Below are 22,331 nucleotides of genomic sequence, written 5' to 3'. Positions count from 1 at the left end.
CCCCAGCCCTGCCGAGAGTCGCGGCAGACTTGGGACACGTCCCCGGTGTTCCCTCCGTGGAGGTTTAGGGAGGAGGGAGTGCAGGGCTTGTGAGGGTTCGGCAGACTTGAGTGGGGGAAACGATCCCTGTAAGACGAGTCAATTCCAGATATTCAGAACAGGAGAGCAGTCGTTTGCAAAGCCCTGGATCCAGCCGAGAGCCGAGCCCCCACGGGGCTCCGGGCACGAGGTCCCCGCCGGAGGAGGAGGGTACGGGGCGGGGGGCAGGTGAATGCCCGGCGTGTGACCCTGGGGAGGGCGGGTCCTGCCCAGAGCGGGACGTGCCCGTGGACTCGGCGCTCCACGCCCCGCGGAGGAGTCGGCGGAACAGACTCCCCACTCCCGTCCCCGGGGTCCTTGGCCCCGGAGTGCGCCCCCTGCGCCTCGCCCATCTTCCTCCACCACTGGGCGGGGAAGCGCTGTTCTTTACATCCCCAAGGTGTCCGGACCTAGGCAGTTCAAGGTTCCCAGCTTTCCCTCCCTCCTGCCTTTCTCCCTCGTACTCCCCGCCTCCCGCCGACGCCCCCAGATCTCTGGGGCTCGCCCTTCCTGAAAGTAGGCGAGGCCCAGAAGCTGCGGCTGGGGCGAGGGGGAGGGCGGGGCCCAGCCCGGCGGCCGGGGGCGTGCCGCGCCAGGCCCCGCCCCCGGGTGCGCGCGCGCTGGCGGTGCTGGCTGAGCCCTGCTCTGAGAGACAGGTACCGCTTAGGCGCCATGTTGTGAGCGGAAGTAGGGGAGCGCGCGGCGGCTGCTGTTCTGCTGGGAGCGGGCGCGGGAACCGGCGGCGGGGGGCGGAGCTGTAGTCCCCGCGGCGGAAGGAGGAGAGGAAGAAAGGGGCGAGACCCGGTGCCGGGCAGCGGCGCGAGGCTCTCGCTTGGCGCGCGGGCGTCTCCAGCTGGGCGCGCGGTGTTCGAGGGTCGGTGCGGACGCCGAGCCCTCTCCCGGGCAGCCACCGCTGCTGCCGCTGCTGCTGTTGCCGCCGCCGCCGCCGCTGCCGTGGGGCTCGGGCGGCGACTGAGTGGGGCCGGTCGCGGGGCGGGCGGGGAGGGAGGAGGCGGTGAAGGCGGCGGGCCGGGGGGGAAGATGCCGCTGGCGCAGCTGGCGGACCCGTGGCAGAAGATGGCTGTGGAGAGCCCGTCCGACAGCGCAGAGGTGAGTGCAGCCGGGCGGCAGGGGCCGGCGCGCCCCCTCCCTCGAGCCCGCCGGCTGGCTCACCTCCCCGGAGCCGGTCGGTCCCCCGGCCCGCGCCGCTGCCGCTCGCGTGTCCCCGGCTCCGGGATTCCGGTCCGGGGAGTTGGGGCTGGTCCGCCTGCGCGCCCTTCCACCCGCCGGCACCCGCTCCTCCCTCGCCCGGGGGGCTGTGGCGTGGTGGCGCGCCGGTTTCGGAGTGGGCGCTCGGGCTTCGCAAGAAGCCGATCTTAATCAACTTTGCGTGGGGGAAGCGGGAGGCGGAGCGGGGTCTTGCGAGGAGTTGGGAAGTTTGGCTCAGCGCGATCGGGGGCTTCCCGGAGCCTGGCGGCTTCGGAGGATGATGAGTGAGGGGTATGGGTTGGGCTCGCTGGGGAACAGGGACTCGAGTCCGGCCCGAGGACGGGGCTGCTGCGGGCGACGGGCGCGCGGGGTCGGGAGCCGCCCAGGGCAGGGCTGGCGACCTGTGGGGGTTTCGGGTACGGGGTGCGGGACAGCCCAGGGCTTTGCCTCCCCCATCTTCCGCAGCGGTTTCTACTGCTGCGAAGTGGAGAAAGTGGAAGCCTGAAGTCCCCCCCCCCCCGCTTTTGAGGTCGCTGAGCTCGAGGACCCCGTTTCTGCGAGTTTAACTTGAGTTTCCTGCCCGTGGAGGTGAGAGGGTGCTAGTCAAGGAGATCAGCAGCCGCCGTAAAAGGCTCTCTGGTTTTCCTCGCCCGAGATCTGGCCACCACCCCCGAGACTCCCTCCCGAGTGCCAGAAGCCCAGATATTCCCAGACTGGACAAAACCGAATTTCTCCCGACACACCAGAGCCCCGAGCTTTCCGCAGCCGCCCCCGTCCCGGAACCAACTCGGGGTCTGCGAGAATAAGCCAGACGAGACCCAGCCCAGGGCATCCGCGCTCCTCTCCAGAGTGGAAAATCAATTCCTGATGGTGGCGCGTCTGGGATTCTTCCTTCTTGACTTTTTGCTGTCTTCTGTCCCCGCAGCGGACTTTGGGGGATTACAGGATGATAGGCTGCGTGTGTGTAATAGTTACTGTGTGAGTGACCCCATTTCTGGAAAGCATGACTGAAACGCGGGGGTGGAATGGGCAGGCTCTGATGAGTGGTGTACTTGGCTGCAGCCGCTGCCCTGCCGGCCTCCGCAGTGTGAGCGGTGGATAGGGTTACTGGTTACGTCAGTAAGACCGAGGCTCAGTTTGATCTGAGATGCGGGACAAATGTTAGGGAATAATGGAGGGAAAGAGGAAGGGATCAGTCCAGATCGCTTTTCAGTTTTTTCCTGGTCACCTCCACTGCTGCATAAAATGTTTACTTGCTCTGCATAACGCAAGTCGAGTTGTAGTAGTGCTTAGGATTGGTGCTTGATATTTTGCGACTTGGATCGTATTTTTAAAATCTAAACTAAACGTTACTTTTTAATAGAAAAGACATTGATATATGTTACCTGATTTTTCTTTTTTGGAAAAAGGAAATCATGCTTTTAAGACTGGCAAAATTACGAGAATTTCATTTAAAATTATGTTAGCCAGACTAATAATATAAATCTTTTATATGAAAATCAAATGTAGAATGTTTAATCATCCTTTGAATGGATAGTGTGAAAAATAGTATTCCGGGGCTCTTTTCATTTTTCCCTCAATTTTTTTTTTTGTTTTGTTTTGTTAATACAGCTGAAAGGTTAATAAAACATTCTAAAAGTGCTGACCTTGTGGAAAGAAATTTTAATTTGTTTTGAGCCTGATTTTTAGGCGCAAACGTTAACTCATAATCAGTCCATATTTTTGCTTGGCACATATAAATGTGTAAAAAGAACATTTAAAATTCCACCTTTTCCTTTTTCTGCATAACATACATTTGGATAAGGAAGGCACAAAACTGGTATTTACTTAGGACTTACTACATGCCAGACACTATGCTACATGCTATTTTATTGTATCCTTCCTATAAGCCAAGAGAGTACCATTATGGTCACCATTGTTACAGATTATGAAACCGAATCTCAGAAGTTAAGGTCACAAAGATTATAAATAGTAAATGGCAGAGCCATAATTCAAAGCCAGGTGGATATAATTCATGTGCTTTGCTTTATATGAGAGTAGCTGTGTGAAATCCTTTGTGGGAAAATTCACGGTATAAATAAATAAGCCAGTAGTTAGAGGTCATGTATTTTTCAGAAACAATTATGGTATTATAAAAAGTTCTCATTTGTTAAAGCCTAGTTATTTTAGTTACTGTCATGGTTTCCAGAACCTGGCAGATAGGATTACACAATTTGCCATTTTGGAAGAATTGTCTTGATATTCTGGCATATGCTTTGTCAAAAAGAGCCAGTGTTGCTTAGATTTATTAAAACTAGATTTTAACAAATTGCCTTTAAATACTTTATTGTCTGGTTCTTCAGTTGTTTCAAGTAAATTGCTTCTGATACAAATTTGAAAATATTGAAGCCAGTGGAAATAAGGTTGAGAATTCTCATTTGGAAATCTAGTATTGGACTTAATATTATGCCTACCATTATGCTATCTCCTCAGTAAATTCTTAGCAGAGAATAATTGTATTTTACCAGACTAAAATAATTTTTAAAAATAGTCACCTGAGTAAGTCAAAAATTTTCTCTCCAGGCTAGAAGATCTCAGGGTTGGTCTCTATAAGAATTTACATTTATGGTGTCATCCCTAGTAAAACTCTGGAAAGCAGAAGCTTTTTTTTCTCTGTATCCTCAGCACTTAACACAGTGTATGGCATATACATATTATGGACCCAGAACATGTCTGCTGAATGAATTATGAAGGTCAGGAATAGCGTGATTATCAATTTTATCTGTTATCGTTTTAATCTTACATTGAAATATGAACAATCTTAAACTACCCGAGTACCTCACCAAAAGCACAGGCTGTTTCTTCATTCCTTTAAAGGGCTTCCTGCTTTAAGACCTCACATAGGTCTCATGGAGCTCAAAACAAAACAAAAACCTTGTGGTTGAACTCAAACATGGGTCAGAACATGATAGGCTAAAAGAAGCCTGTTTAAAGTAGCAAATTCAGGATAATAACGGAAGTACAATGTTAGCAAAATCAAGGTTGGGACAAGCTTAAAAGCAAATAGCTTCCTAAATAGTCCAGGTGAATTTAGAACTCTTTAAGGAGTTAAAGATGCCAGTATGTTTTTGAATATTGGACTGTTCAGCAGATGGAATTGTGACTATTCTGTTTATAAATTTCTTGCCACCGCTGTGCTGTCAGGGACATTATTTACTAAATCATAAATGTGACCTAAAGTGATACTTTTTTTTTTTTGGTCACTTTTGGTAGAGGGAGGATAAATGATAGTAAAGCTAAAAACAAACAATTTTGAAAAATAAAATTAAAGAGGTTATTTTTTATTTATAGAGGTGTGTTGTATAAAAAGCCACCTTGAATTCCTTTAAATAACAAGTACCTATAATGCAATGAAAAAATAGTAACTGTAAATATTTTCCTTATAAGAAAATGAGACTCTTGTGTTGGAAACTGTCTACTGTAATTGTACAACCATTTTTAAACTCAAAAGATTATATAGTATTTCAACTATATTAATATTAGCTTTCTTATATTTCACCTGTATGGAAAAACATTCTATTGAAGTATGATTATTGATTTTGCAAAAAAAAAAATGTTTTATTAAGTTTCTTTTCCTTTTCCTGTTTCACTTTTACCACGTTTCAGGTTTTTTTCTTTCCCCCAAGTGAAGATCAGAGGAGAGGACAGGTATTGTTACATGTCAACTGTCAAGTAACTGTGACACATTACTGAACACTACATTGTTTTCAGTGATTATAATATAGGATGTCAGTCTTTGTTAAACTAAAATTTAGAGAAGTTTGCTTTATTTTGGCAACTTGATCCTATACTAATTGAGTTGATCCAAAATTTAAAACTTCTTTGGTACATTTACATTTTAAAATAAAGTGATAAACTTATCTAATTAAAGGGTATAAGCAGACTTTGCCTTTTCTTTATAATGCTTCTGGAAATCACAATGAGTATTACTCTGTTTTATATAAGAGGAGTGGCATAATTGGGATGTGTACTTTTTAACAAGGATGTGACATTCAGTAAATTATAGAATGGTCAAAAATATAGCAGATCATTAATCAGAAGTCTGGATTGCAGAATTGTTTTAACAATTTTTATAAATTTTATCATTCACTAAAAAATTTATACCATTGTGGTCATTGACAAGATTTGCTCTAAAATTCCATGCTCAGGGACATGTGATCTACCAGACTGGGAATGATGGGTGACTGTCAAGTGGCCCAATTGCCAGTGCAAACTGGATGCTTTAAATCCAGTGGTTCAGATCACAGTGTACTACAGTGACATCTTGATAGTCTTGTTCTGGTAATGCATGAGTATCATCGTGCCCGGGTGTGTATGTGCTTTGGTAGGTAAGTTTTTGTTTTTTTTTAATTGAGAGGCAGGGAGGCAGAGAGACAGATTCCCACATCTGCCCCAACTGGGATCCACTCGGCAAGCTCTCGACCAGGTGATGCTCTGCCCATCTGGGGCTGCTGTTCCATTGCTCAGCAACCAAGCTATTTTAGTGCCTGAGGCAAGGACATGGAGCTATCCTCAGTGCCCAGGGCCAACTTTTGCTCAAACTACTCAAGCCATGGCTGTAGGAGGAGGGGAGAGATAGAAGAGGGTGGGATGGAGAAGCAGATGCTCGCTTCTCCAGTGTGCCCTGACTGGGAATCAAACCTGGGACTTCCACATGTTGTTGGCCTCACGCTCTACAACTGAGCCAATGTTCTACCACTGAGCCAACACTCTACCACTGAGCCAACTTTCCAGGGCCAGGTAAATAAGTTTTAAAGCATTGGAATGCAATTGTGCAAATATTTTTATATATATTACATATACTATTCTTCAGTTCACATAATTGACAAAACAAACAACGTATTTTAAATCTTGGCATTAGGCCCTGGCCGGTTGGCTCAGTGGTAGAGCATTGGCCTGGCGTGCAGAAGTCCTGGGTTCGATTCCCGGCCAGGGCACACAGGAGAGGCGCCCATCTGCTTCTCCACCCCTCCCCCTCTCCTTCCTCTCTGTCTCTCTCTTCCCCTCCTGCAGTGAGGCTCCATTGGAGCAAAGATGGCCCGGGCCCTGGGGATGGCTTCTTGGCCTCTGCCCCAGGCGCTAGAGTGGCTCTGGTCACAACAGAGCGACGCCCCGGAGGGGCAGAACATCGCCCCCTGGTGGGCAGAGCGTCGCCCCCTGGTGGGCGTGCCTGATGGATCCTGGTCGGGCGCATGCGGGAGTCTGTCTGACTGTCTCTCCCCGTTTCCAGCTTCAGAAAAATACAAAAAAAAAAAATCTTGGCATTAGATGCCCCCTCCCTTTCAGAATTGATAGTTTCCTGTACCATTTATCTGGAAAATTATTAGATCTCAGATATTCTACAACAGTATGTTAATTTAACAAAACCAACACAGATATACTTTATACATTTTATAAAACAGATTCAGGATAAAATGTGTACATATAGAACATAACTATTTTTTAATACATTTGGTCCGTTTTAAGCAAATACATTAGTTACTAGCAGTTAAGTATTTCAATTTTACTTATCTTCTTAAAATTTGGAAGTCATTTTGTGGGATAACTTGGATGTATGGCAAAGTGTTAAAGAACTTCGCTTTGGCATGGCCCTAGATGGTCAGACCATCAGCCTCAGACAGGGTCACCAGGGCACATGCAGGAGTCTGTCTCTCTATCTCCTCCTCTCACTTGGAAAAGAAGAAAAAGAAAGAAAGAGAGAGAGAGAAAGAGAAAGAAAGGAAGGAAGGAAGGAAGGAAGGAAGGAGGAAGAGAGGAAAGAAAGGAAGAAAAGGAAGGAAAGGAAAGAAAGGAAGAACCTAGCTTTGGAGTCATAAAGACCTGGGTTTGAGTCTTACTCTGCCACTTAATAACTTTGTAGTCTTATGCAAGTTATTTAATGTCTCAATGCTCAACATCTTAGTCTATAATATAGAGATGGGAATACATAGTATCTACCCTATGGAGTTGTAGTGAGAATTAAATGAAATAATATATGTAAAGCACTTGGTTCAGTACATGGTTTAAGGGTTTAGTAAATAATAGTTAGTTAGACTGAGTCATCTAACAACTGTCTGAGGAAGTTCTGTGGGTTGTTTTTTTTTTTCCAGAATCCAGCAGAACAGTTAAAAATTGTTTGATTGAGCTATTGAAACCAGAGCCATTAAAATACCAGAATATAATTGTAATAGTAAGGTGAACAGAAATTTCTTGAATCTTGTCCTTTTTTGTATTGTTCCCGTCTTCACTATTGTCTTTAAAGCGAAAAAACAGATTTAAAACATTCTGAAGAATATATGTGGAAGAAGGAAGAAAGGAAAGTATGTTCACATTTCAACATTACTTAGATTGAAAGGTGTCTTATCATCTATGGCATGTTGTTAATTAGCAATAGGTTTTTTTCCCTTAGTGATATGTAAGTTAATAGTGTATCTTACACATGATGGTGTCTTCTAATCAGTGAAATATGGTGTATTCTGTATGTCAACCTCTTGAAGTATGTCCTGAAAAAATGGATAAATTCAACATACAGCATCAATAGGTAGAATTTTAACTTACTTTCTAAAATATACCAAAAGAAAATAACACACAACTTTTTACACTTAGGATCAAGTATTTCTGTTAATTTCATTTTTAGAGACAAAAATTGATACAGCACATCTCCCTGCCCATTATCCCAAACACATTTGTTTTGGATTTTTTTGTTTGTTTTTTACTATGCCATGAGTAACTGGATTTTCTTGTCTAGAAATAGAATTCTTTGGATTTGGTCTGTTATGTGATATTGATACTCAAGGGACTTTAAATAGCACTTATAGTATTTTTAACTGAAAAGTCTCTGGAAATGTTAAAGGTGAATCTGTACCCCAACAACCAACCCCCCACCAAAAAGAAACCAAAGAGCATGACATAAACAAGTAAATACGGGGATTGTGGAGATAAACGAGATTTGACCAGTGTCTTCACTGCATTACTTAGAACTTGTAAGGTGATGTACCTGATGAATCTGCAAAAAGGATGTAGCCTCAGCATTTGAGACTGGATGTCAGAACCCCTTTTTTCTGAACCGTCTATGAAGTCTCAAAGGACACAAATGCTTTGCAGAACACAGTTTCGGAAAGTTCAGCAACTACAGTAACATGATCTAGTATTGCCTGAAAATGAGCTATTAATGTTTAATTGACTATATCAAAGAGGTTTTGTTTCATTTTAAATTGAAATCTTTATAAATTGTATAATTTTCCACCTTAACGGTGAACTAAAAATTTAAATAGAATTTAAATAAAAGCTTAAAATAATGTAAGCTTGTTTATTCAATGTTCTGAAAATTAATGGCCATATTCTATGTTAATATCATACTAATTGCCCCTGCTAAATGGCCCCTACCTTGACTTGCTCTGTAACATGTCTAATATTTACAGTTTTTAAAGACTTTTATCATTTGCTACTTTATGCTGCTATTAATCTGCCTACTTCTCCCAATCTCTCTTTTTTTTAATTAATTACTTCTAAATTGCAGTTACTATAAAACAAGATAGCTAGGGTTAATGATATTTTGATGCAGTCTTTTTTAAATTGGGAATATTGTTACTTCATCTTTAAAAAAATTACACCTCCAGCTTACCAAACAGTGTAAAATAATACCCTCACCCATTTTCCTGACATTTGCCCGTCATATACATATACTTCTGGGGTCAGAAGTATTTGGCAGGCATATTACCTACTAATAAACAGTGATTTTATGCTTCAACATGCTATAACAAAAAGGCTCACTTAGTGGCATTACCAACTCTGCATGTTTTTCCTTTTCTTGAAGGTGTCAGCTAGAAAGGAATGGGAATGAATGAAATAGCCAACAGCTAGAAGACCGAAAGCTAGCCTACTGCCCCACCTGGAGTCAGGTCTCCACGTTGTCTTTTAAGTTGTTTGTGTGTGGGGGGGGTCATGAAATAATGCTAGTTTCCTGAATATTGCCTACCGTACACTTATGTGTAAATCCAAAAGTGCTTTTATATTTCCTGTCATTCTTCTCCTTTGTTAATATAAATAGAATTACAGCAATATATAACTTAAATTGGATTTCCCATCTTAACTAATATATCCATGGTTTCTTACATACCTTAAAAACTAATTATGTTTTATCTACCGTGTAAATTGATTTTTTAATAATCTGACATCTGATGATCTCATCTTTAAATCTGACCTGGTCATCTAGATTTCTGAGAGCTTGGCCTCTAATCCTTTGGTCCACAAAGCTTGTTATAGGAAACTTGGTTCAGTCATTTGATATGTGTTAGAAGCAGATGTCAAATGATAGCCTGAAGCAAAAGATCATTTTGACATTAATAGATTAAAGTGCATCTCAAGTGCAGTGTTTTGGGAGAAATCTTCAGTCCGGAAATCTTATAGCACCTAAACCAAAAACTCAGTGACCAGAATGTTATTTCACTTCTCCATGTTTAGGGAAAGAGATGTCATCCTGAAAAACCATATAAAATATTAGAAAAGATTCACTTAAAAATTAAAAAAAGGAATTTCTATATTGGCATTGTTCAGCAGCCACTGGCTACATGTGGCTATTGAACACTTGAAATGTGGTTAGTGTGGCTGAGAAACTGAGTTTTAAATTTAGTTTTAATTAATTTAAATTTAAATAGTCACCTGTGACTATTGGCTACCACATTGAAAAACACAATTCTAGGTTGTAGGAGTATAAAGATTGAACCTTTTTTTCTACACTGATGTTTTTTAACTCTACCTTCTATTATTTATACATTGAAATTAATCGTCTAAGGCTTTTTCTAAATGAAAAATATATTTAACATACTGCCTCAAATTATAGTCAATCAGCTTTGTTTTGTCTCTCTCCTGCCCTGAAGACTTGGGCAAGCCCTGCTGTGTGGCACATGCCCCTCAAATCACCATGCCGCACCTTCTACACCTTCAGTAGTTTAACAGTGACATTTCTCATTCAAGTGATGACACCGACACATTGGGAAATTTTATCTATCAATATATATTTTATTGTTCACTATACTGTGCTATATTAATATTGGAGAAGAGGATTGATACATCCTGGAGAGTAGGATTTACTGAATGCTGGAGAGTAGGATTTACTGAATGCGCCCTCTGACTAGACACATATATATTCATTTGAAGGAGGTAGACACAATTATCTTCAATTTACTGATTAGAAAACAAAAGCCTGGAGAAGATAAGTGACTTACTCATGGTTGCTTAGCTAGTAAATGGAGGAGGACAGATGCATACTCAAGTCTCTGAGATTGCAGATTCCACTGGCTTTCCATTAGATTGCCCTGCGTGAGTTGAGGTGAGTCCGTTAGATGAAATCTACAAGGGAGAGAGGTTCCAAATCATTTGCGTAAGTAGTTTTTATGGGAATGTATAGGTAGAGTTAGGAAAATAAAATTGATATTATTCTCCAAGTGCAGTATGGGGTAATAGTCTTTTGTAAGCTGGCCCGAGAAGCGGCCTTTGTGACATTGTATGGGAAAATGTTTTGAAATTTCTAAACAGCTGTCTTACCAATGAACCTTTGAAACAAAAATTATGGTATTTAGAAAAGCAGGACTGGTTAGATGTTATTTAACAGCTTTCCACACAGAAGTGCCTAGGTATGTGCTAAGTAACTGTGCTCTGTTATTTGGTTGCAGGGCATTAATCGTTACTTTATATTTGCCTCTTTCCAGAAAAATCTGTTTGACACTCCTTGAAAGTGCCAGAAAACAGGGTCTGGCTCAACCTGAAAACGTTGCCAACTACCTTGCTACTACAGTAAAAGAAAAGGAAATTTAAAGAAAACTTACACAGTCATTGGTGTTTTTTTCCTTTGGGTTTTTAAACTTCAGTCAAATAATCCTAATTAATCTTTTTTTAAAATTGAGATATGATTTACATACCACAAAATTCAACCTTCTAAGGCTTAAAATTCAGTGGTATTTAGTAGTATATTCACAAGGTTGTGCAACCATCACCACTGATTTATTCCAGAGCATTTTTATCACCCCCAAAATAAATCCCATGCTCTCTAGTCCCTCCCCCAGTTTCTTGGTAACCAATAATCTGCTTCCTGTGTCTGTGGATTTGCCTATTCTGGACATTTCATATAAATGGAATCATACAATACTTGTTTGTTGTGTCTCACATTCATTTAACATGTTTTCAAGGTTTATCCATGTTGCAGCACATATCAGTGCTTCATTCCTTTCTATGGCTGAGTAATATTTCATTGTATGGATATACCACACTTTGTTTATCCATTACATCAGTTGATGCACATTTGGTTTATTTCCCCACTTCTTGGCTATTAAGATCAATAATAGCCATTATGAACAATGCTGCTGTGAATATTTGTATACAAGTTTTTATGTGATTATATGTTTTCATGTCTCTTGGGGATATACCTAAGAGTAGAATTGCTTTGTCATGTGGTAAGCCTATATTTAACATTTGAAGAACTTCTATATTGTTTTCTAACTTGCTTATGCCATTTTACATTCCTACCAGCAATGTATGAGGGTCCTAATGTCTCTACATCCTCACCAACGCTTATCATCTTTTTCATTATAGCCTCCCTAGTGTGTGTGAAATGGTATCTCATTGTTGCTTATAATGTGTATTTTTATAGTGACTAAGGGTGCCTTTTCATGTACTTATTGTCTGCTTGTATACATAATTATTGTGCTTATTTTATTTGGGGACTTAAATGGAGTTTTGCTCTAATGCTGATATAGTAGATCCTTATCTATGTTGTTATATACATAGTTCTCAGAAAAACTTATTTTCCAGTTGTGCTTTTCAAAGATTTCTTCACTTTTAGATGTGATAAATATACTTTTCCTAGAATAGTGGTTTTCCAGCTGGGTTAATAGAGCCCCATGTTCTATGGAATGGAAGTACCTTAGCATACCTGATCACCTGGGCCACCCCTTCTCCCAGCCAGAGCAGAATTCCTAAAGGAACACCACAAAGAGTTGAATGTTTATAGAAAAAAGCCAACATTGAGACTAGTATTTTCCTTACAGTCTACTCAGTCTTGTTATACTATTTTATAGTTTATTTAAAGCAAGAATACAGGTATTAATTGAAGGTCAGTCAAAACAACAAAAGGTCTGGAATATCTGAAATTAAATATAAGTCAACAAATGAGTTTCTTAATCCATCTCTCTTTTTTTTTTCTTTCCATTTTTCTGAAGCTGGAAACAGGGAGAGACAGTCAGACTCCCGCATGCGCCCGACCGGGATCCACCCGTAACGCGGTGGGCGACGCTCTGCCCACCAGGGGGCGATGCTCTGCCCATCCTGGGCGTCGCCATATTGCGACCAGAGCCACTCTAGCGCCTGAGGCGGAGGCCACAGAGCCATCCCCAGCGCCCGGGCCATCTTTGCTCCAATGGAGCCTCGGCTGCGGGAGGGGAAGAGAGAGACAGAGAGGAAAGCACAGCGGAGGGGTGGAGAAGCAAATGGGCGCTTCTCCTATGTGCCCTGGCCGGGAATCGAACCCGGGTCCTCCGCACGCTAGGCCGATGCTCTACCGCTGAGCCAACCGGCCAGGGCAATCCATCTCTTCAATAAAGTAAAATACATAGGAATTTTATTTAAAGAAGTAAAAATGCACAATAAAACCCCTGTTTGCCTCCTTTTCTTCAAGTTCCTGCTGGCTGTTGGTATAATTCAAAAGAATATCACAATGGATGTTGATAGCAAATAAGGGGAGTTACTTAAAGAGATAAATGACATGGGCAAGTTAATAAGATTTTCTTTGGGTCATTATAAAGAAGAGCTCGTAAATGAGCCCCCCCCCCATTGATTTGAGAGGGGGGAGGGAGGGGAAGAGAGAGGGAAGCATCAACTTGTTCCATTCATATAGTTATACATTCATTAGTTGCTGCTCGTATGTGCCCTGACTGGTGATCGAACCCATGACCTTGGTGTGCTGGGATGACACTATCTACTGAGCAACCTGGCCAGGGCCATAAATGAATTTTAAAATGATCTTTTCCCCTGGCTATCCTAAGAGTATATAGTATAGTACTCGGTAATGATGAATGAAATATAGAATCCTTTCCCTTGGAATATTATAATCTAAAAATACTGACAGAGACACACAGTTGAAAAAACCCTAAGCAAGCTAAATTATCCAGAAATGATACAAATAGATGTAATTGGATCTTTAGGGCAAATTTACAAACCATTATTTTATAGCATTTATAACCATGATGTGGAAAACTAGAAAAGAAATATATTTTACCCCTGACACCCAATAAAGTTCCTTTTAATATACACGCGCACAAGCACAGAACACCATCTGGTTCTGCCAAGATGGAGGAGCCCTACTCCTCCTAGGTACTCCTTTACAACTAAAACACCTTAGACATAACATAATACACAAGCACAGGAACATCCCGGAAGTAGGAAACAAGAAAGACTGCCTACAGATTTTGGGACTCAGGGTAGAACACAAATACTTTCCTAGGTTTTCTTACTGTCTCCCAAATAGCCTGGGTTGGGTGCTGTAAAAGTCTCTAACCTAAAACCACCAGTGGGCACAGACAAAATGGGTCCCAAGAAAAGCCTGTTTTCTTTAGCCAGGTGACTGAGGAAGGGGTAGCCTAACAACAGCAAACCTTTTTTCTTTTTTTGCACTACCTGCTCTACTGTAGCCAAACATTGAGAAAAAACTCCCTACTCCAGAGAAACAAATGGCGGTGCTCAGATCCCTCCACCCAGAGGTGTTGGCTGGGTAGATCAGGAGCCTAATCTCCCATTCGTTGCCTGGCAAAAGCAGACAGCACTAGATTCCCTCTGCTGGGTGGTTTTGGCAGGGTGATCAGGGACCTGATCTTTCCCTACCCACCCACCCCCGGTCCCACCCCCTGCAGATGGAAGTGGTGCTTTCACTAGGGTAGTGTCAGGTGCAGCAGCGAGTTGAGCCTTCACCCCAACCTAGAAGCAGTGAGACTTACCAAGGTGATGTGAGATGGGGCTAGTCTCCACTAAGCCTCCCCCCCATCTGTGGTAGTGAGCTGAACCTCTACCCTCACCCAGCATCATCATGCAGAACAAGATGGTTGGAGGTGGGTTTACTAACACTGCTCCCCTTATCCCGATGTCAGTTGGGCCCCCAGGGGAGCTGAGCCTCTACCCCCATTGGGCATCTACAAGGTGGAGCAAAGTCGTAGATGGCAGGACTAGTTGGCACTCCATTTCCCCCTCTCCCCTTCCCGGTTGTCAACTGGGCCCTTCAGGGAATGAGCCCTCCACTCTGCCTTGCAGTAACAAAGTAATGTGAGTCAGCCCTCTACTTCCCTCCTCCCTGTTGTCAGTGGAGTCTGTTAGGGAGCTGAGCTCACAGCTCTACACAGAGGCAGTGAGGTGGTGTAGGTTGGTGCCCCACTTTCGCTGGGACTGAGAGTGGAACTGAACTTCCATCCCACCCTTCTTCAAAAAACAAGTGTGACTCATTGCTCCACTTTGCCAGGATGATGTTGGCGGAGCCCAGCAGGAAGTTGAACATACACACTCACCCTGCCCTCACACTACATCTCAACTGGTGGACAGTGTGCTAAAAAAAGATCAAATATGATCCAAAGTCTTGTCATCTCCAAAATGTCCATTATACAGTTGAAAATCACTTATACCAAGAACCAGAAAAATAGAACACAAATGAGAAAATAGCAGACACCAAAACCAAGATGCTTCAGATGTTGAAATTATGTATCTGACAAGTATTTTAAAACAGGCATCATAAAAATGCTTCAGTGAGTAATTACAAACACATTTGAAGCAAATGAAATATTAGTCTTAGAAAAGAAAAGATATAAAGCAGAAAATGGAAATTTTAGAACTGAGAAATACAATAATTAAAATATACTTACATGGTATCAACAGAAGAATGGAGACGACAGGAGTCAGTAAAAATGAGGACAGAACAATAGAAATGACCCATTCTGAACAACAGATAAAGAATGAAGAGAGCCTCAGGGCCCTGGGGGACATTAATAAAAGATTTAACATGTCATCAGTGTCAGAAAAAATGTGGGTCTGAAGAAATAATGGCTGAAATGTCCCCAATTTGGCAAAAGATACAAGCCTACAGATTTGAGATGCTAATTGAACCCCAAACAATATAAACCCAAAGTAATTCGCATCCAGGCACATCAAAATCAAACCTTTGGAAATGAGAAGTTGTTTAGTGAGTATAGAGTTTCCATTTTACAAGATGAAAAAGTTTTGGAGATTGGTTGCACAACATGAATATACTTAACATATTAAACTATACACTAAAAAATGTTTAAGGTAAGCTTTATGTGTTTTACCAAAATTAAAAAAAAATTGAAAGTAAAGAAAGAAACCTGAAAGCAGCTAGAGAAACAAACTATTAATATTACCTATGGGGGGAAAATGATTCAGATGACAGCAGATCCCCTATTAGAAACCATGGAAGCCAGAGGAAATGGCACAGTTTTTAAAGTGCTGAAGAAAAGAACTTTCAACCCAGAATTCTGTACCCAGTGAAAAAATTCCTCAGGAATGAAGGTGCAGTCAAAGCGGCCTCAGATGAAGGAAGGTGAAGATAATTTGTACCAGACCCTGAAATGAGCACAGATAGTTCTGCAAGCAGAAAGGAAATGGTGAAAGAAGGACCTGGTACATCAAGAATAAAGAGATAAGAATGACGTGAATTCTACACAGTCTCTTCCGGAAACTAGAAAAGGAAAGACTTCACAACTTATTTTATGAAGCTAGTGTTGCCCTGATCCCCAAACCTAAAGACAATACAGAAGAGAAAACTACAAGCCAGTATCCCTCAATAATATAGAACACACAGTCCTCAACAAAATATTAACAAAACCTGTCCAACAACATATAGAAAAGATATACACTGTGACCAAGTGGGTTTTATTCCAAGGACATACAACTGATTCAGTATTCAGAAATAACTCTATGTAAAACAAACAAAAGCTAGTTCACCATATTAAAATGAAGAAAATATTAATGCAGAAAATACATTAAACATAAAATCTCAGATAACTAAGAATAAAGGGCCTTTCTCAACTTCGTAAGAACTTTTACGGAAAAAACCCACAACTAACACTGTACTTAATGGTGAAAGACTAAGCGCTTTCCCCTTAATATCAGGAACAAGGCAAGGATGGCCACTCACTACTGCTATTTAACATAGTCCTGAAAGTTCTTACCAGCATTATAGGCAAAAAAGAAAAGAAAAGAAATAATAGATACAGATTTGAAAGGAAGAAAATGAAACTGTCCCTAATTGCTAGTGACATGATGGTGTCCAATGAAAATCTCTAGAACCCTACATAAACCTGGAATTAATAAGTGAGTTCAGTAAAGTTGTAAGATACAAAATCAGCATACAAGAGTACATTGAATCTGTATACTAGCGATACGTGGAAACAAATGGAAAGCAGCACCACTTGAAATTGCTCAAAAAAGAAAGAAACAGGTATAAACCTAACAAAACTATAGAATTTGTCTGCTGTAGGCGGGGTATACAAATGAGACTCGTGAACATAGCTGCAAGTGAAGTGGTTACCAGAAGGAGAGAACTGAAGAGGGACAAATATCCGGTGACAGAAAATGATGTGACTTTGGGTGATGGGCACACAACACAACAGTTCAAATGCTATAGAGATGTTTACCTGAAAGATAGGTACTTTTATTGATCAATGTCACATTAAATTTAATTTCTAAATAAAATGTTAAAAAAAGAATTAGTATACTGAAAACTAAAAAATGCTGATGAAAGAAATTTCTAAATAAATGGAGAGGTGTAACATGTTCATAAATTGGAAGATTCAAAATAGTCAAACTGTAAATTCTGTCCAAATTCTTCTATAGGGTTAACAAGCTTATTCTGAAAGTTATTTGGGAAGGTAGAGGAGCGAAAATATTGAGAGCGAGATAAAAATAAAGTGAGAGGAATCACTCCTCTCAGTTTTAAGACTTAAAATATATAGCTTCAGTAATCAGTGTTTTATTATATTGGTGAAGGGATAAACACACAGATCAATGGACCAGAGTAGAGAACCCAGAAATAGACCCATACAAGTATGGCCAACTGATTTTCTTGTCAAAATGTGCAAAAGCAATTCAGTGGAGGAAGTATGGATTGCCTTTTTAACAGTTGAAGCAGTTACACATCTATAGTAAAACCTAAACTCATGCCTTACACAAAAATAAATTGAAGTGGATTGTGGATTTAAATATAAAATCTAAAACTATAAAACTTTTACAATTTAGACATGGGGAAAAATCTTCAGGACAGTGGGCTAAGTGAAGAGTTTTTAGACCAGACACCAGAAGCACAATCCATAAAAGAAAAACATAAATTGGACTTCCATCAAAATTCAAATCTTGATCTCTGAAAAAGATCCAGTTAAGGGGATGAAAAGACAAACTACAGATTGGGTGAACATATTTTCAAACCTGTATCTGAGACCAAACTTGTATCTAGAATATATAAAGAACTTTCAAAACTTAATGGCAATGAAGACAAGCAATATACAGATGATGTATTATATAATTAATTGTACTCTTGAAACATATAATGTTAATAACCAGTGTTACCTTAATAAGTTTAATTTTGATACTACACAAGAATTTTGCATGGATGTTAAGCTCTGATTTTTTTTTAAATAGGTCATCTTGTCTCATTTCACTTACAAGCTATTATTGCTGTATTTTGTGTATAAAGGTGTTTGTAAAACTGTATGTTAGTTATTTAAGTGATTATATTAGCAGTCATGTTATCTGTAACGTATTGTGGTCAGTTCAGCAAACATTTAAGCACCACTCGTTTTACCAGTGAGGAAACGGAGGTTCAGGTAATCTTGCCAGTCACAGCTTGGGCTTTGAAGCCTAGCATAATGGTTGTTATCTGTTTATCTAAACAGGAGGGCTTTTTTAACCCTCGGGAAACTGGAAGAAGTCAGGAGACTTGCTCCTGAGACACTTAAATTAGCCAACCCAATGATAATGCATTCAACAGTTATCTAATACTCAAATTTTTAGCCCTATAAATGGAAGTGGACCCATTGGGGTATGAGACTCATCAGAATCCCCTCAAATATTTGTATTTGTCATTTCCTGTGGCTAGATGAGCAGGAGGAAAGAGAAGCTAACACTGAACACTCAACATGGCTAGGCGTATTGAACTTGACCACAGCCTTAAATTAACGTAACTAGTATCCAAATCTTGTGGATTAGAAAACTGAGACTCATGTTAAGTAACTTGCCCAAAGTCACACCTATAATAAAGGACAAAGCCAGGTTTTGAAACTTAATATGTCAGGCTCCAAAGCCCCTGATCTTTTCTCTACACTGTGATTTCCCAGACTGTCTAATCACAGGAATCAGGTGTCTGTTTAAAAAATGAAGTACTGAGCCATGGGGCTTTTGGAACTTCTGATTCATTTGCAGTTTGGGGTAAGGCCAGGTAATGCATCATTAATGGGAATCTAGGTGATTCTGATCATCAGGCGGGTTTGGGAAATCCTACCAACTCCGTAAGTACTAAGAAGTGGGATTTAAAGGTATTAGGAAGGCAGGGATAGGGCTGGCTGGGAGTGGACAGAGGAGCTTAAAAAAAGTTGACACTAATAGTTTTCAGCACTAGCAAAGTAAGAACAGTAAGATTGGATTGTGGAAATTATAAAATTGCTCTAAGGTTTCTTAAGCTGCAAAGAAAGACAGTGTTTTAGTATTTCTCTCAGGTGGCAACATTTTTGCGATGTTCTTTGGCATTATTCTTGCTTACACTTGGGCACAGTGTAATATCTTGGGATACAGAAGAGAAAGAGGAATTAGGAATAACATAAAAACAACATTAAATACAGAATCTGTAATTTCCTCAGGTGTAAAAACCCCACAAAATTTTAAATAACTTTAATACTTAAATGCACAGCATTATAACATTTCCAAGCTGGAAGCACTCTTAGGTGTCCACATATTTTATGCATGAAGAAAGCCACAACTCAGAGAGGCTTAAGGGCTTGCCCACAGTTAGTGGCAGACTTTCAAAGCTATCCTGGCCAAGGTTCCATTAAACTCTAATGGATTGCATATACTAGAAAATAGTGACTTTTCCAAGGTCACACTTCTTTTTAGAAATAAATTTAGTTGCAAATCATGTTTACCTTTGTTTCCTTACTTTGTTGATCTAATTTTATGATTTCCTCCTTTTTTAATTGTCCTATTAAGAATATGAATATAGTCAAAGGAATCTCTTCTAGAAGATGATTCCATTTGAACTATTACATCCTACCAGTGCTACGTAAGATAAATGAAATATTACCTTAGAATAGTGTAATTAACAAATGGACACTTTCAGAACATGTGTTAAGGAAGAATTCTAGTTTTTTCCACATTTTATTACAAAATTTTAGTTTATGAATAGAGAAAAGTGAGCGTACCTAGATGCCTGTTTGTGACTTCTAATAGTAACATATGGCAGCTCGTGTAGTATGAGCTTTACATTTCAGACTGGGGTTTAATTATCTTATCTGCAAACTTAATAGCTCTGTAATCTTGAACAAGTTATTAAATCTCAACCTAACTTTTTTTCTCTACATAGCCTACCTCATGGTTTATTAGCGATTAATTGGAATTAAATGAGAGAATATGTATAACATAACTAACACTATACTTTGAACAAAATAAATATTGCATAAATGATAGCTGTTAGTATTAATTTCCTTGAGCCAGTAGTTATTTAGAAGAATATTAATTTCTGAACGAGTACTTAAGTTTATTTCTTTATTAAATTTTTTCATCATAATCAAATGTCTGTGCAATTCCTGCTTTTAAACATTTTGAATTTACTTTGGTCTAGAACATGATCAGTCTTTATAATTTTTCATAGATACCAGGAAAGAATCTATATTCTTTTTATATTATAAAATTTAGTATCTACCTATTCTGATATAAATCACTTCATATGCTTTTTCTTTATTTTTTTCATTATGCTAGTTGATATTAGTGTGGTAACATTTCTCCTCCTATTTTGTTTCCATTTATTTCATATTACAGTCTACAAGATATCTTCTGTGTTTTGTGGCTGGGTTAGTCCATGATTAAATGTTCGATACTGTTTGCATTATTATTTCAATAACTTCTCTGAAAAAATAACAGTCTAATTATACAAAAATCTGAAAAATAGAGAAACATACACAGATGGAAATGAACATCTTTACTGTTACAGTAAAATATTATTAAAATATTTAAATGTGATTAAAGGTAGGGGTTTTAGAATCACAATTGGGTTTGAATTTAGGTTCTGCTTACTGACTAGGCGGGGTATTAGACTTCTTCATTTATTCAAATGTTTATTGCGTGCCTACTGTGTGCCAGGCATTTTGCTAGGGTCTGAGAACACGGTGCTTAAAAAGACCGACCTATAGATCTTGTCTTAATTTCTTCAATTATAAATTAGTGATAATGCCTCACAGAGTTGTCAGAACTATCAAAGATGATCTGTAGTACTTAGCACTTGCCTGGTGCATGGAAATTGCTCAGTAAATGATAGCAATTATTATTACCATATGTATTAAGTACTAATTATATTTTGTCCAAATTAAATGACCTTTTTAATCAGCTTAAGGTTTTTGCCTCACAGTTTATTTTTGGCCTTAATCTTAAAAACACATGCTTTCTTTTTCTTTATTTTTTTTTCTATACTTATCTGTTTTGTTTGGGTTTCTCTTTAAAGTTTAAGACATGATTATGTGGGTGTTTTAACCTTTTAAATAATACAACCTAAGAGTCTTAACAGTTTTTTGTTATGAAGCATGTTAAACACATGCCACAGTAGAAAGAAGAGTATAATGAACCACCATATCCTCATAACCCAGCCTCAGGAAGTATCACCCCCCCTCCCACCACAGACAGACAGACAGACAGACACACACACACACGTTCTCTCTCTCTCTCTCTCTCTCTCTCTCTCTCTCTCTCACACACACACACACACACACACACACACACACGTACTCTCTCTCCCCCTCCCTGACTCCAGTGGATTATATTGAAGCTAATCCTAGATACATCAACTCAGATGTAATTATTTACATTTATATTTCTTGAAATATAAAGACTTTTCAAATCGCATACCTATCACACCGTCATCACTCATAAAAACATTATTAATTCTCAAATTGCATCAAATATACAGTAAGGGCCTTAATTTTAATTAGATATTTGAAACTTTACATTTCTTACATTGTTACTTTTGGAGTAATTTCATTCATCTTATTTTAAGGTTTTGACTTTTTTTTTTTTAACTTTTGCCATTTGGATTATTTTGTTGAGGAAGTTATGAAATAGTGAAGAAAGAATTATGGAACTGGAAAAACCTGGGTTTGAATCCTGCTTCTGCCATTCACTAATTAACTTGGTTTCCTCATCCGTAAGACAGGGATAATTACCTGGTGTTCTTAGGGCTGAAGGCAGTGCCTGCATGAAGTACTATTCACAGTCTTTGCCAGTTACTGTCTTCTAGTGATTTGGACTGCAAAAAATAAAATTCTTGATTATTGTATGGTTTTTCAAAACATAAAATTTATATTTACTAGCTAATTACTAAAAAATGGTGGTTTTAAAATATCCTTTTAGGAAAGACAGAAAATGTAGAATCTTTGTTTCTCCCTTCCTCCACTAACTTTTATTTTGAGTCCTTATTAATTTAACCTGAGGTTATAGATCTTACCTTAAACTTTCTGAAGTTTTATTTTCTTTATATACTTACATTCCTTATTTGTTCTTCATTTTTTACCCTTTCTGTTTTAGTGGGGTTAATTATTCTATTCAGTTATTTGTAGATATTAAGTTGGGGTCAGTATACTTCACCAGTTCTTTCTTACCTCAATATTGTTGAATTCTCACTTTGATTCTCTTTCAATAGTCTAGGACACACCTTTGAACAATTTATGAAAAAAGATACTACCAGGTTGGTGACATTTGATAAGAGTTTGCAGACCTAAGCA

At 39.9% G+C, this 22,331-nt stretch overlaps 1 protein-coding gene across 5 annotated transcripts in view; it reads left to right on the top strand.

The window, feature by feature from the left end:
- Positions 1–765: 765 nt before the first annotated feature.
- Positions 766–22,331, top strand: part of RPS6KA3 (ribosomal protein S6 kinase A3) — a 114,696-nt gene continuing 93,130 nt past the window's right edge. For 2 of the 5 annotated variants that reach the window (XM_066357517.1, XM_066357516.1), the window contains exon 1: positions 766–1,188. In XM_066357517.1, coding sequence (XP_066213614.1) covers positions 1,120–1,188 — 69 coding nt within the window. In that variant the 5' untranslated portion in view covers positions 766–1,119. The remainder of the gene's footprint in view (positions 1,189–22,331) is intronic. The other 3 variants (XM_066357514.1, XM_066357515.1, XM_066357519.1) reach the window with 2 other exon arrangements.

The sequence above is a fragment of the Saccopteryx leptura genome, chromosome X (genome assembly GCF_036850995.1).
Source record: "Saccopteryx leptura isolate mSacLep1 chromosome X, mSacLep1_pri_phased_curated, whole genome shotgun sequence".
Classification (NCBI taxonomy): domain Eukaryota; kingdom Metazoa; phylum Chordata; class Mammalia; order Chiroptera; family Emballonuridae; genus Saccopteryx; species Saccopteryx leptura.
This window is presented reverse-complemented; position numbering and strand designations above follow the sequence as displayed.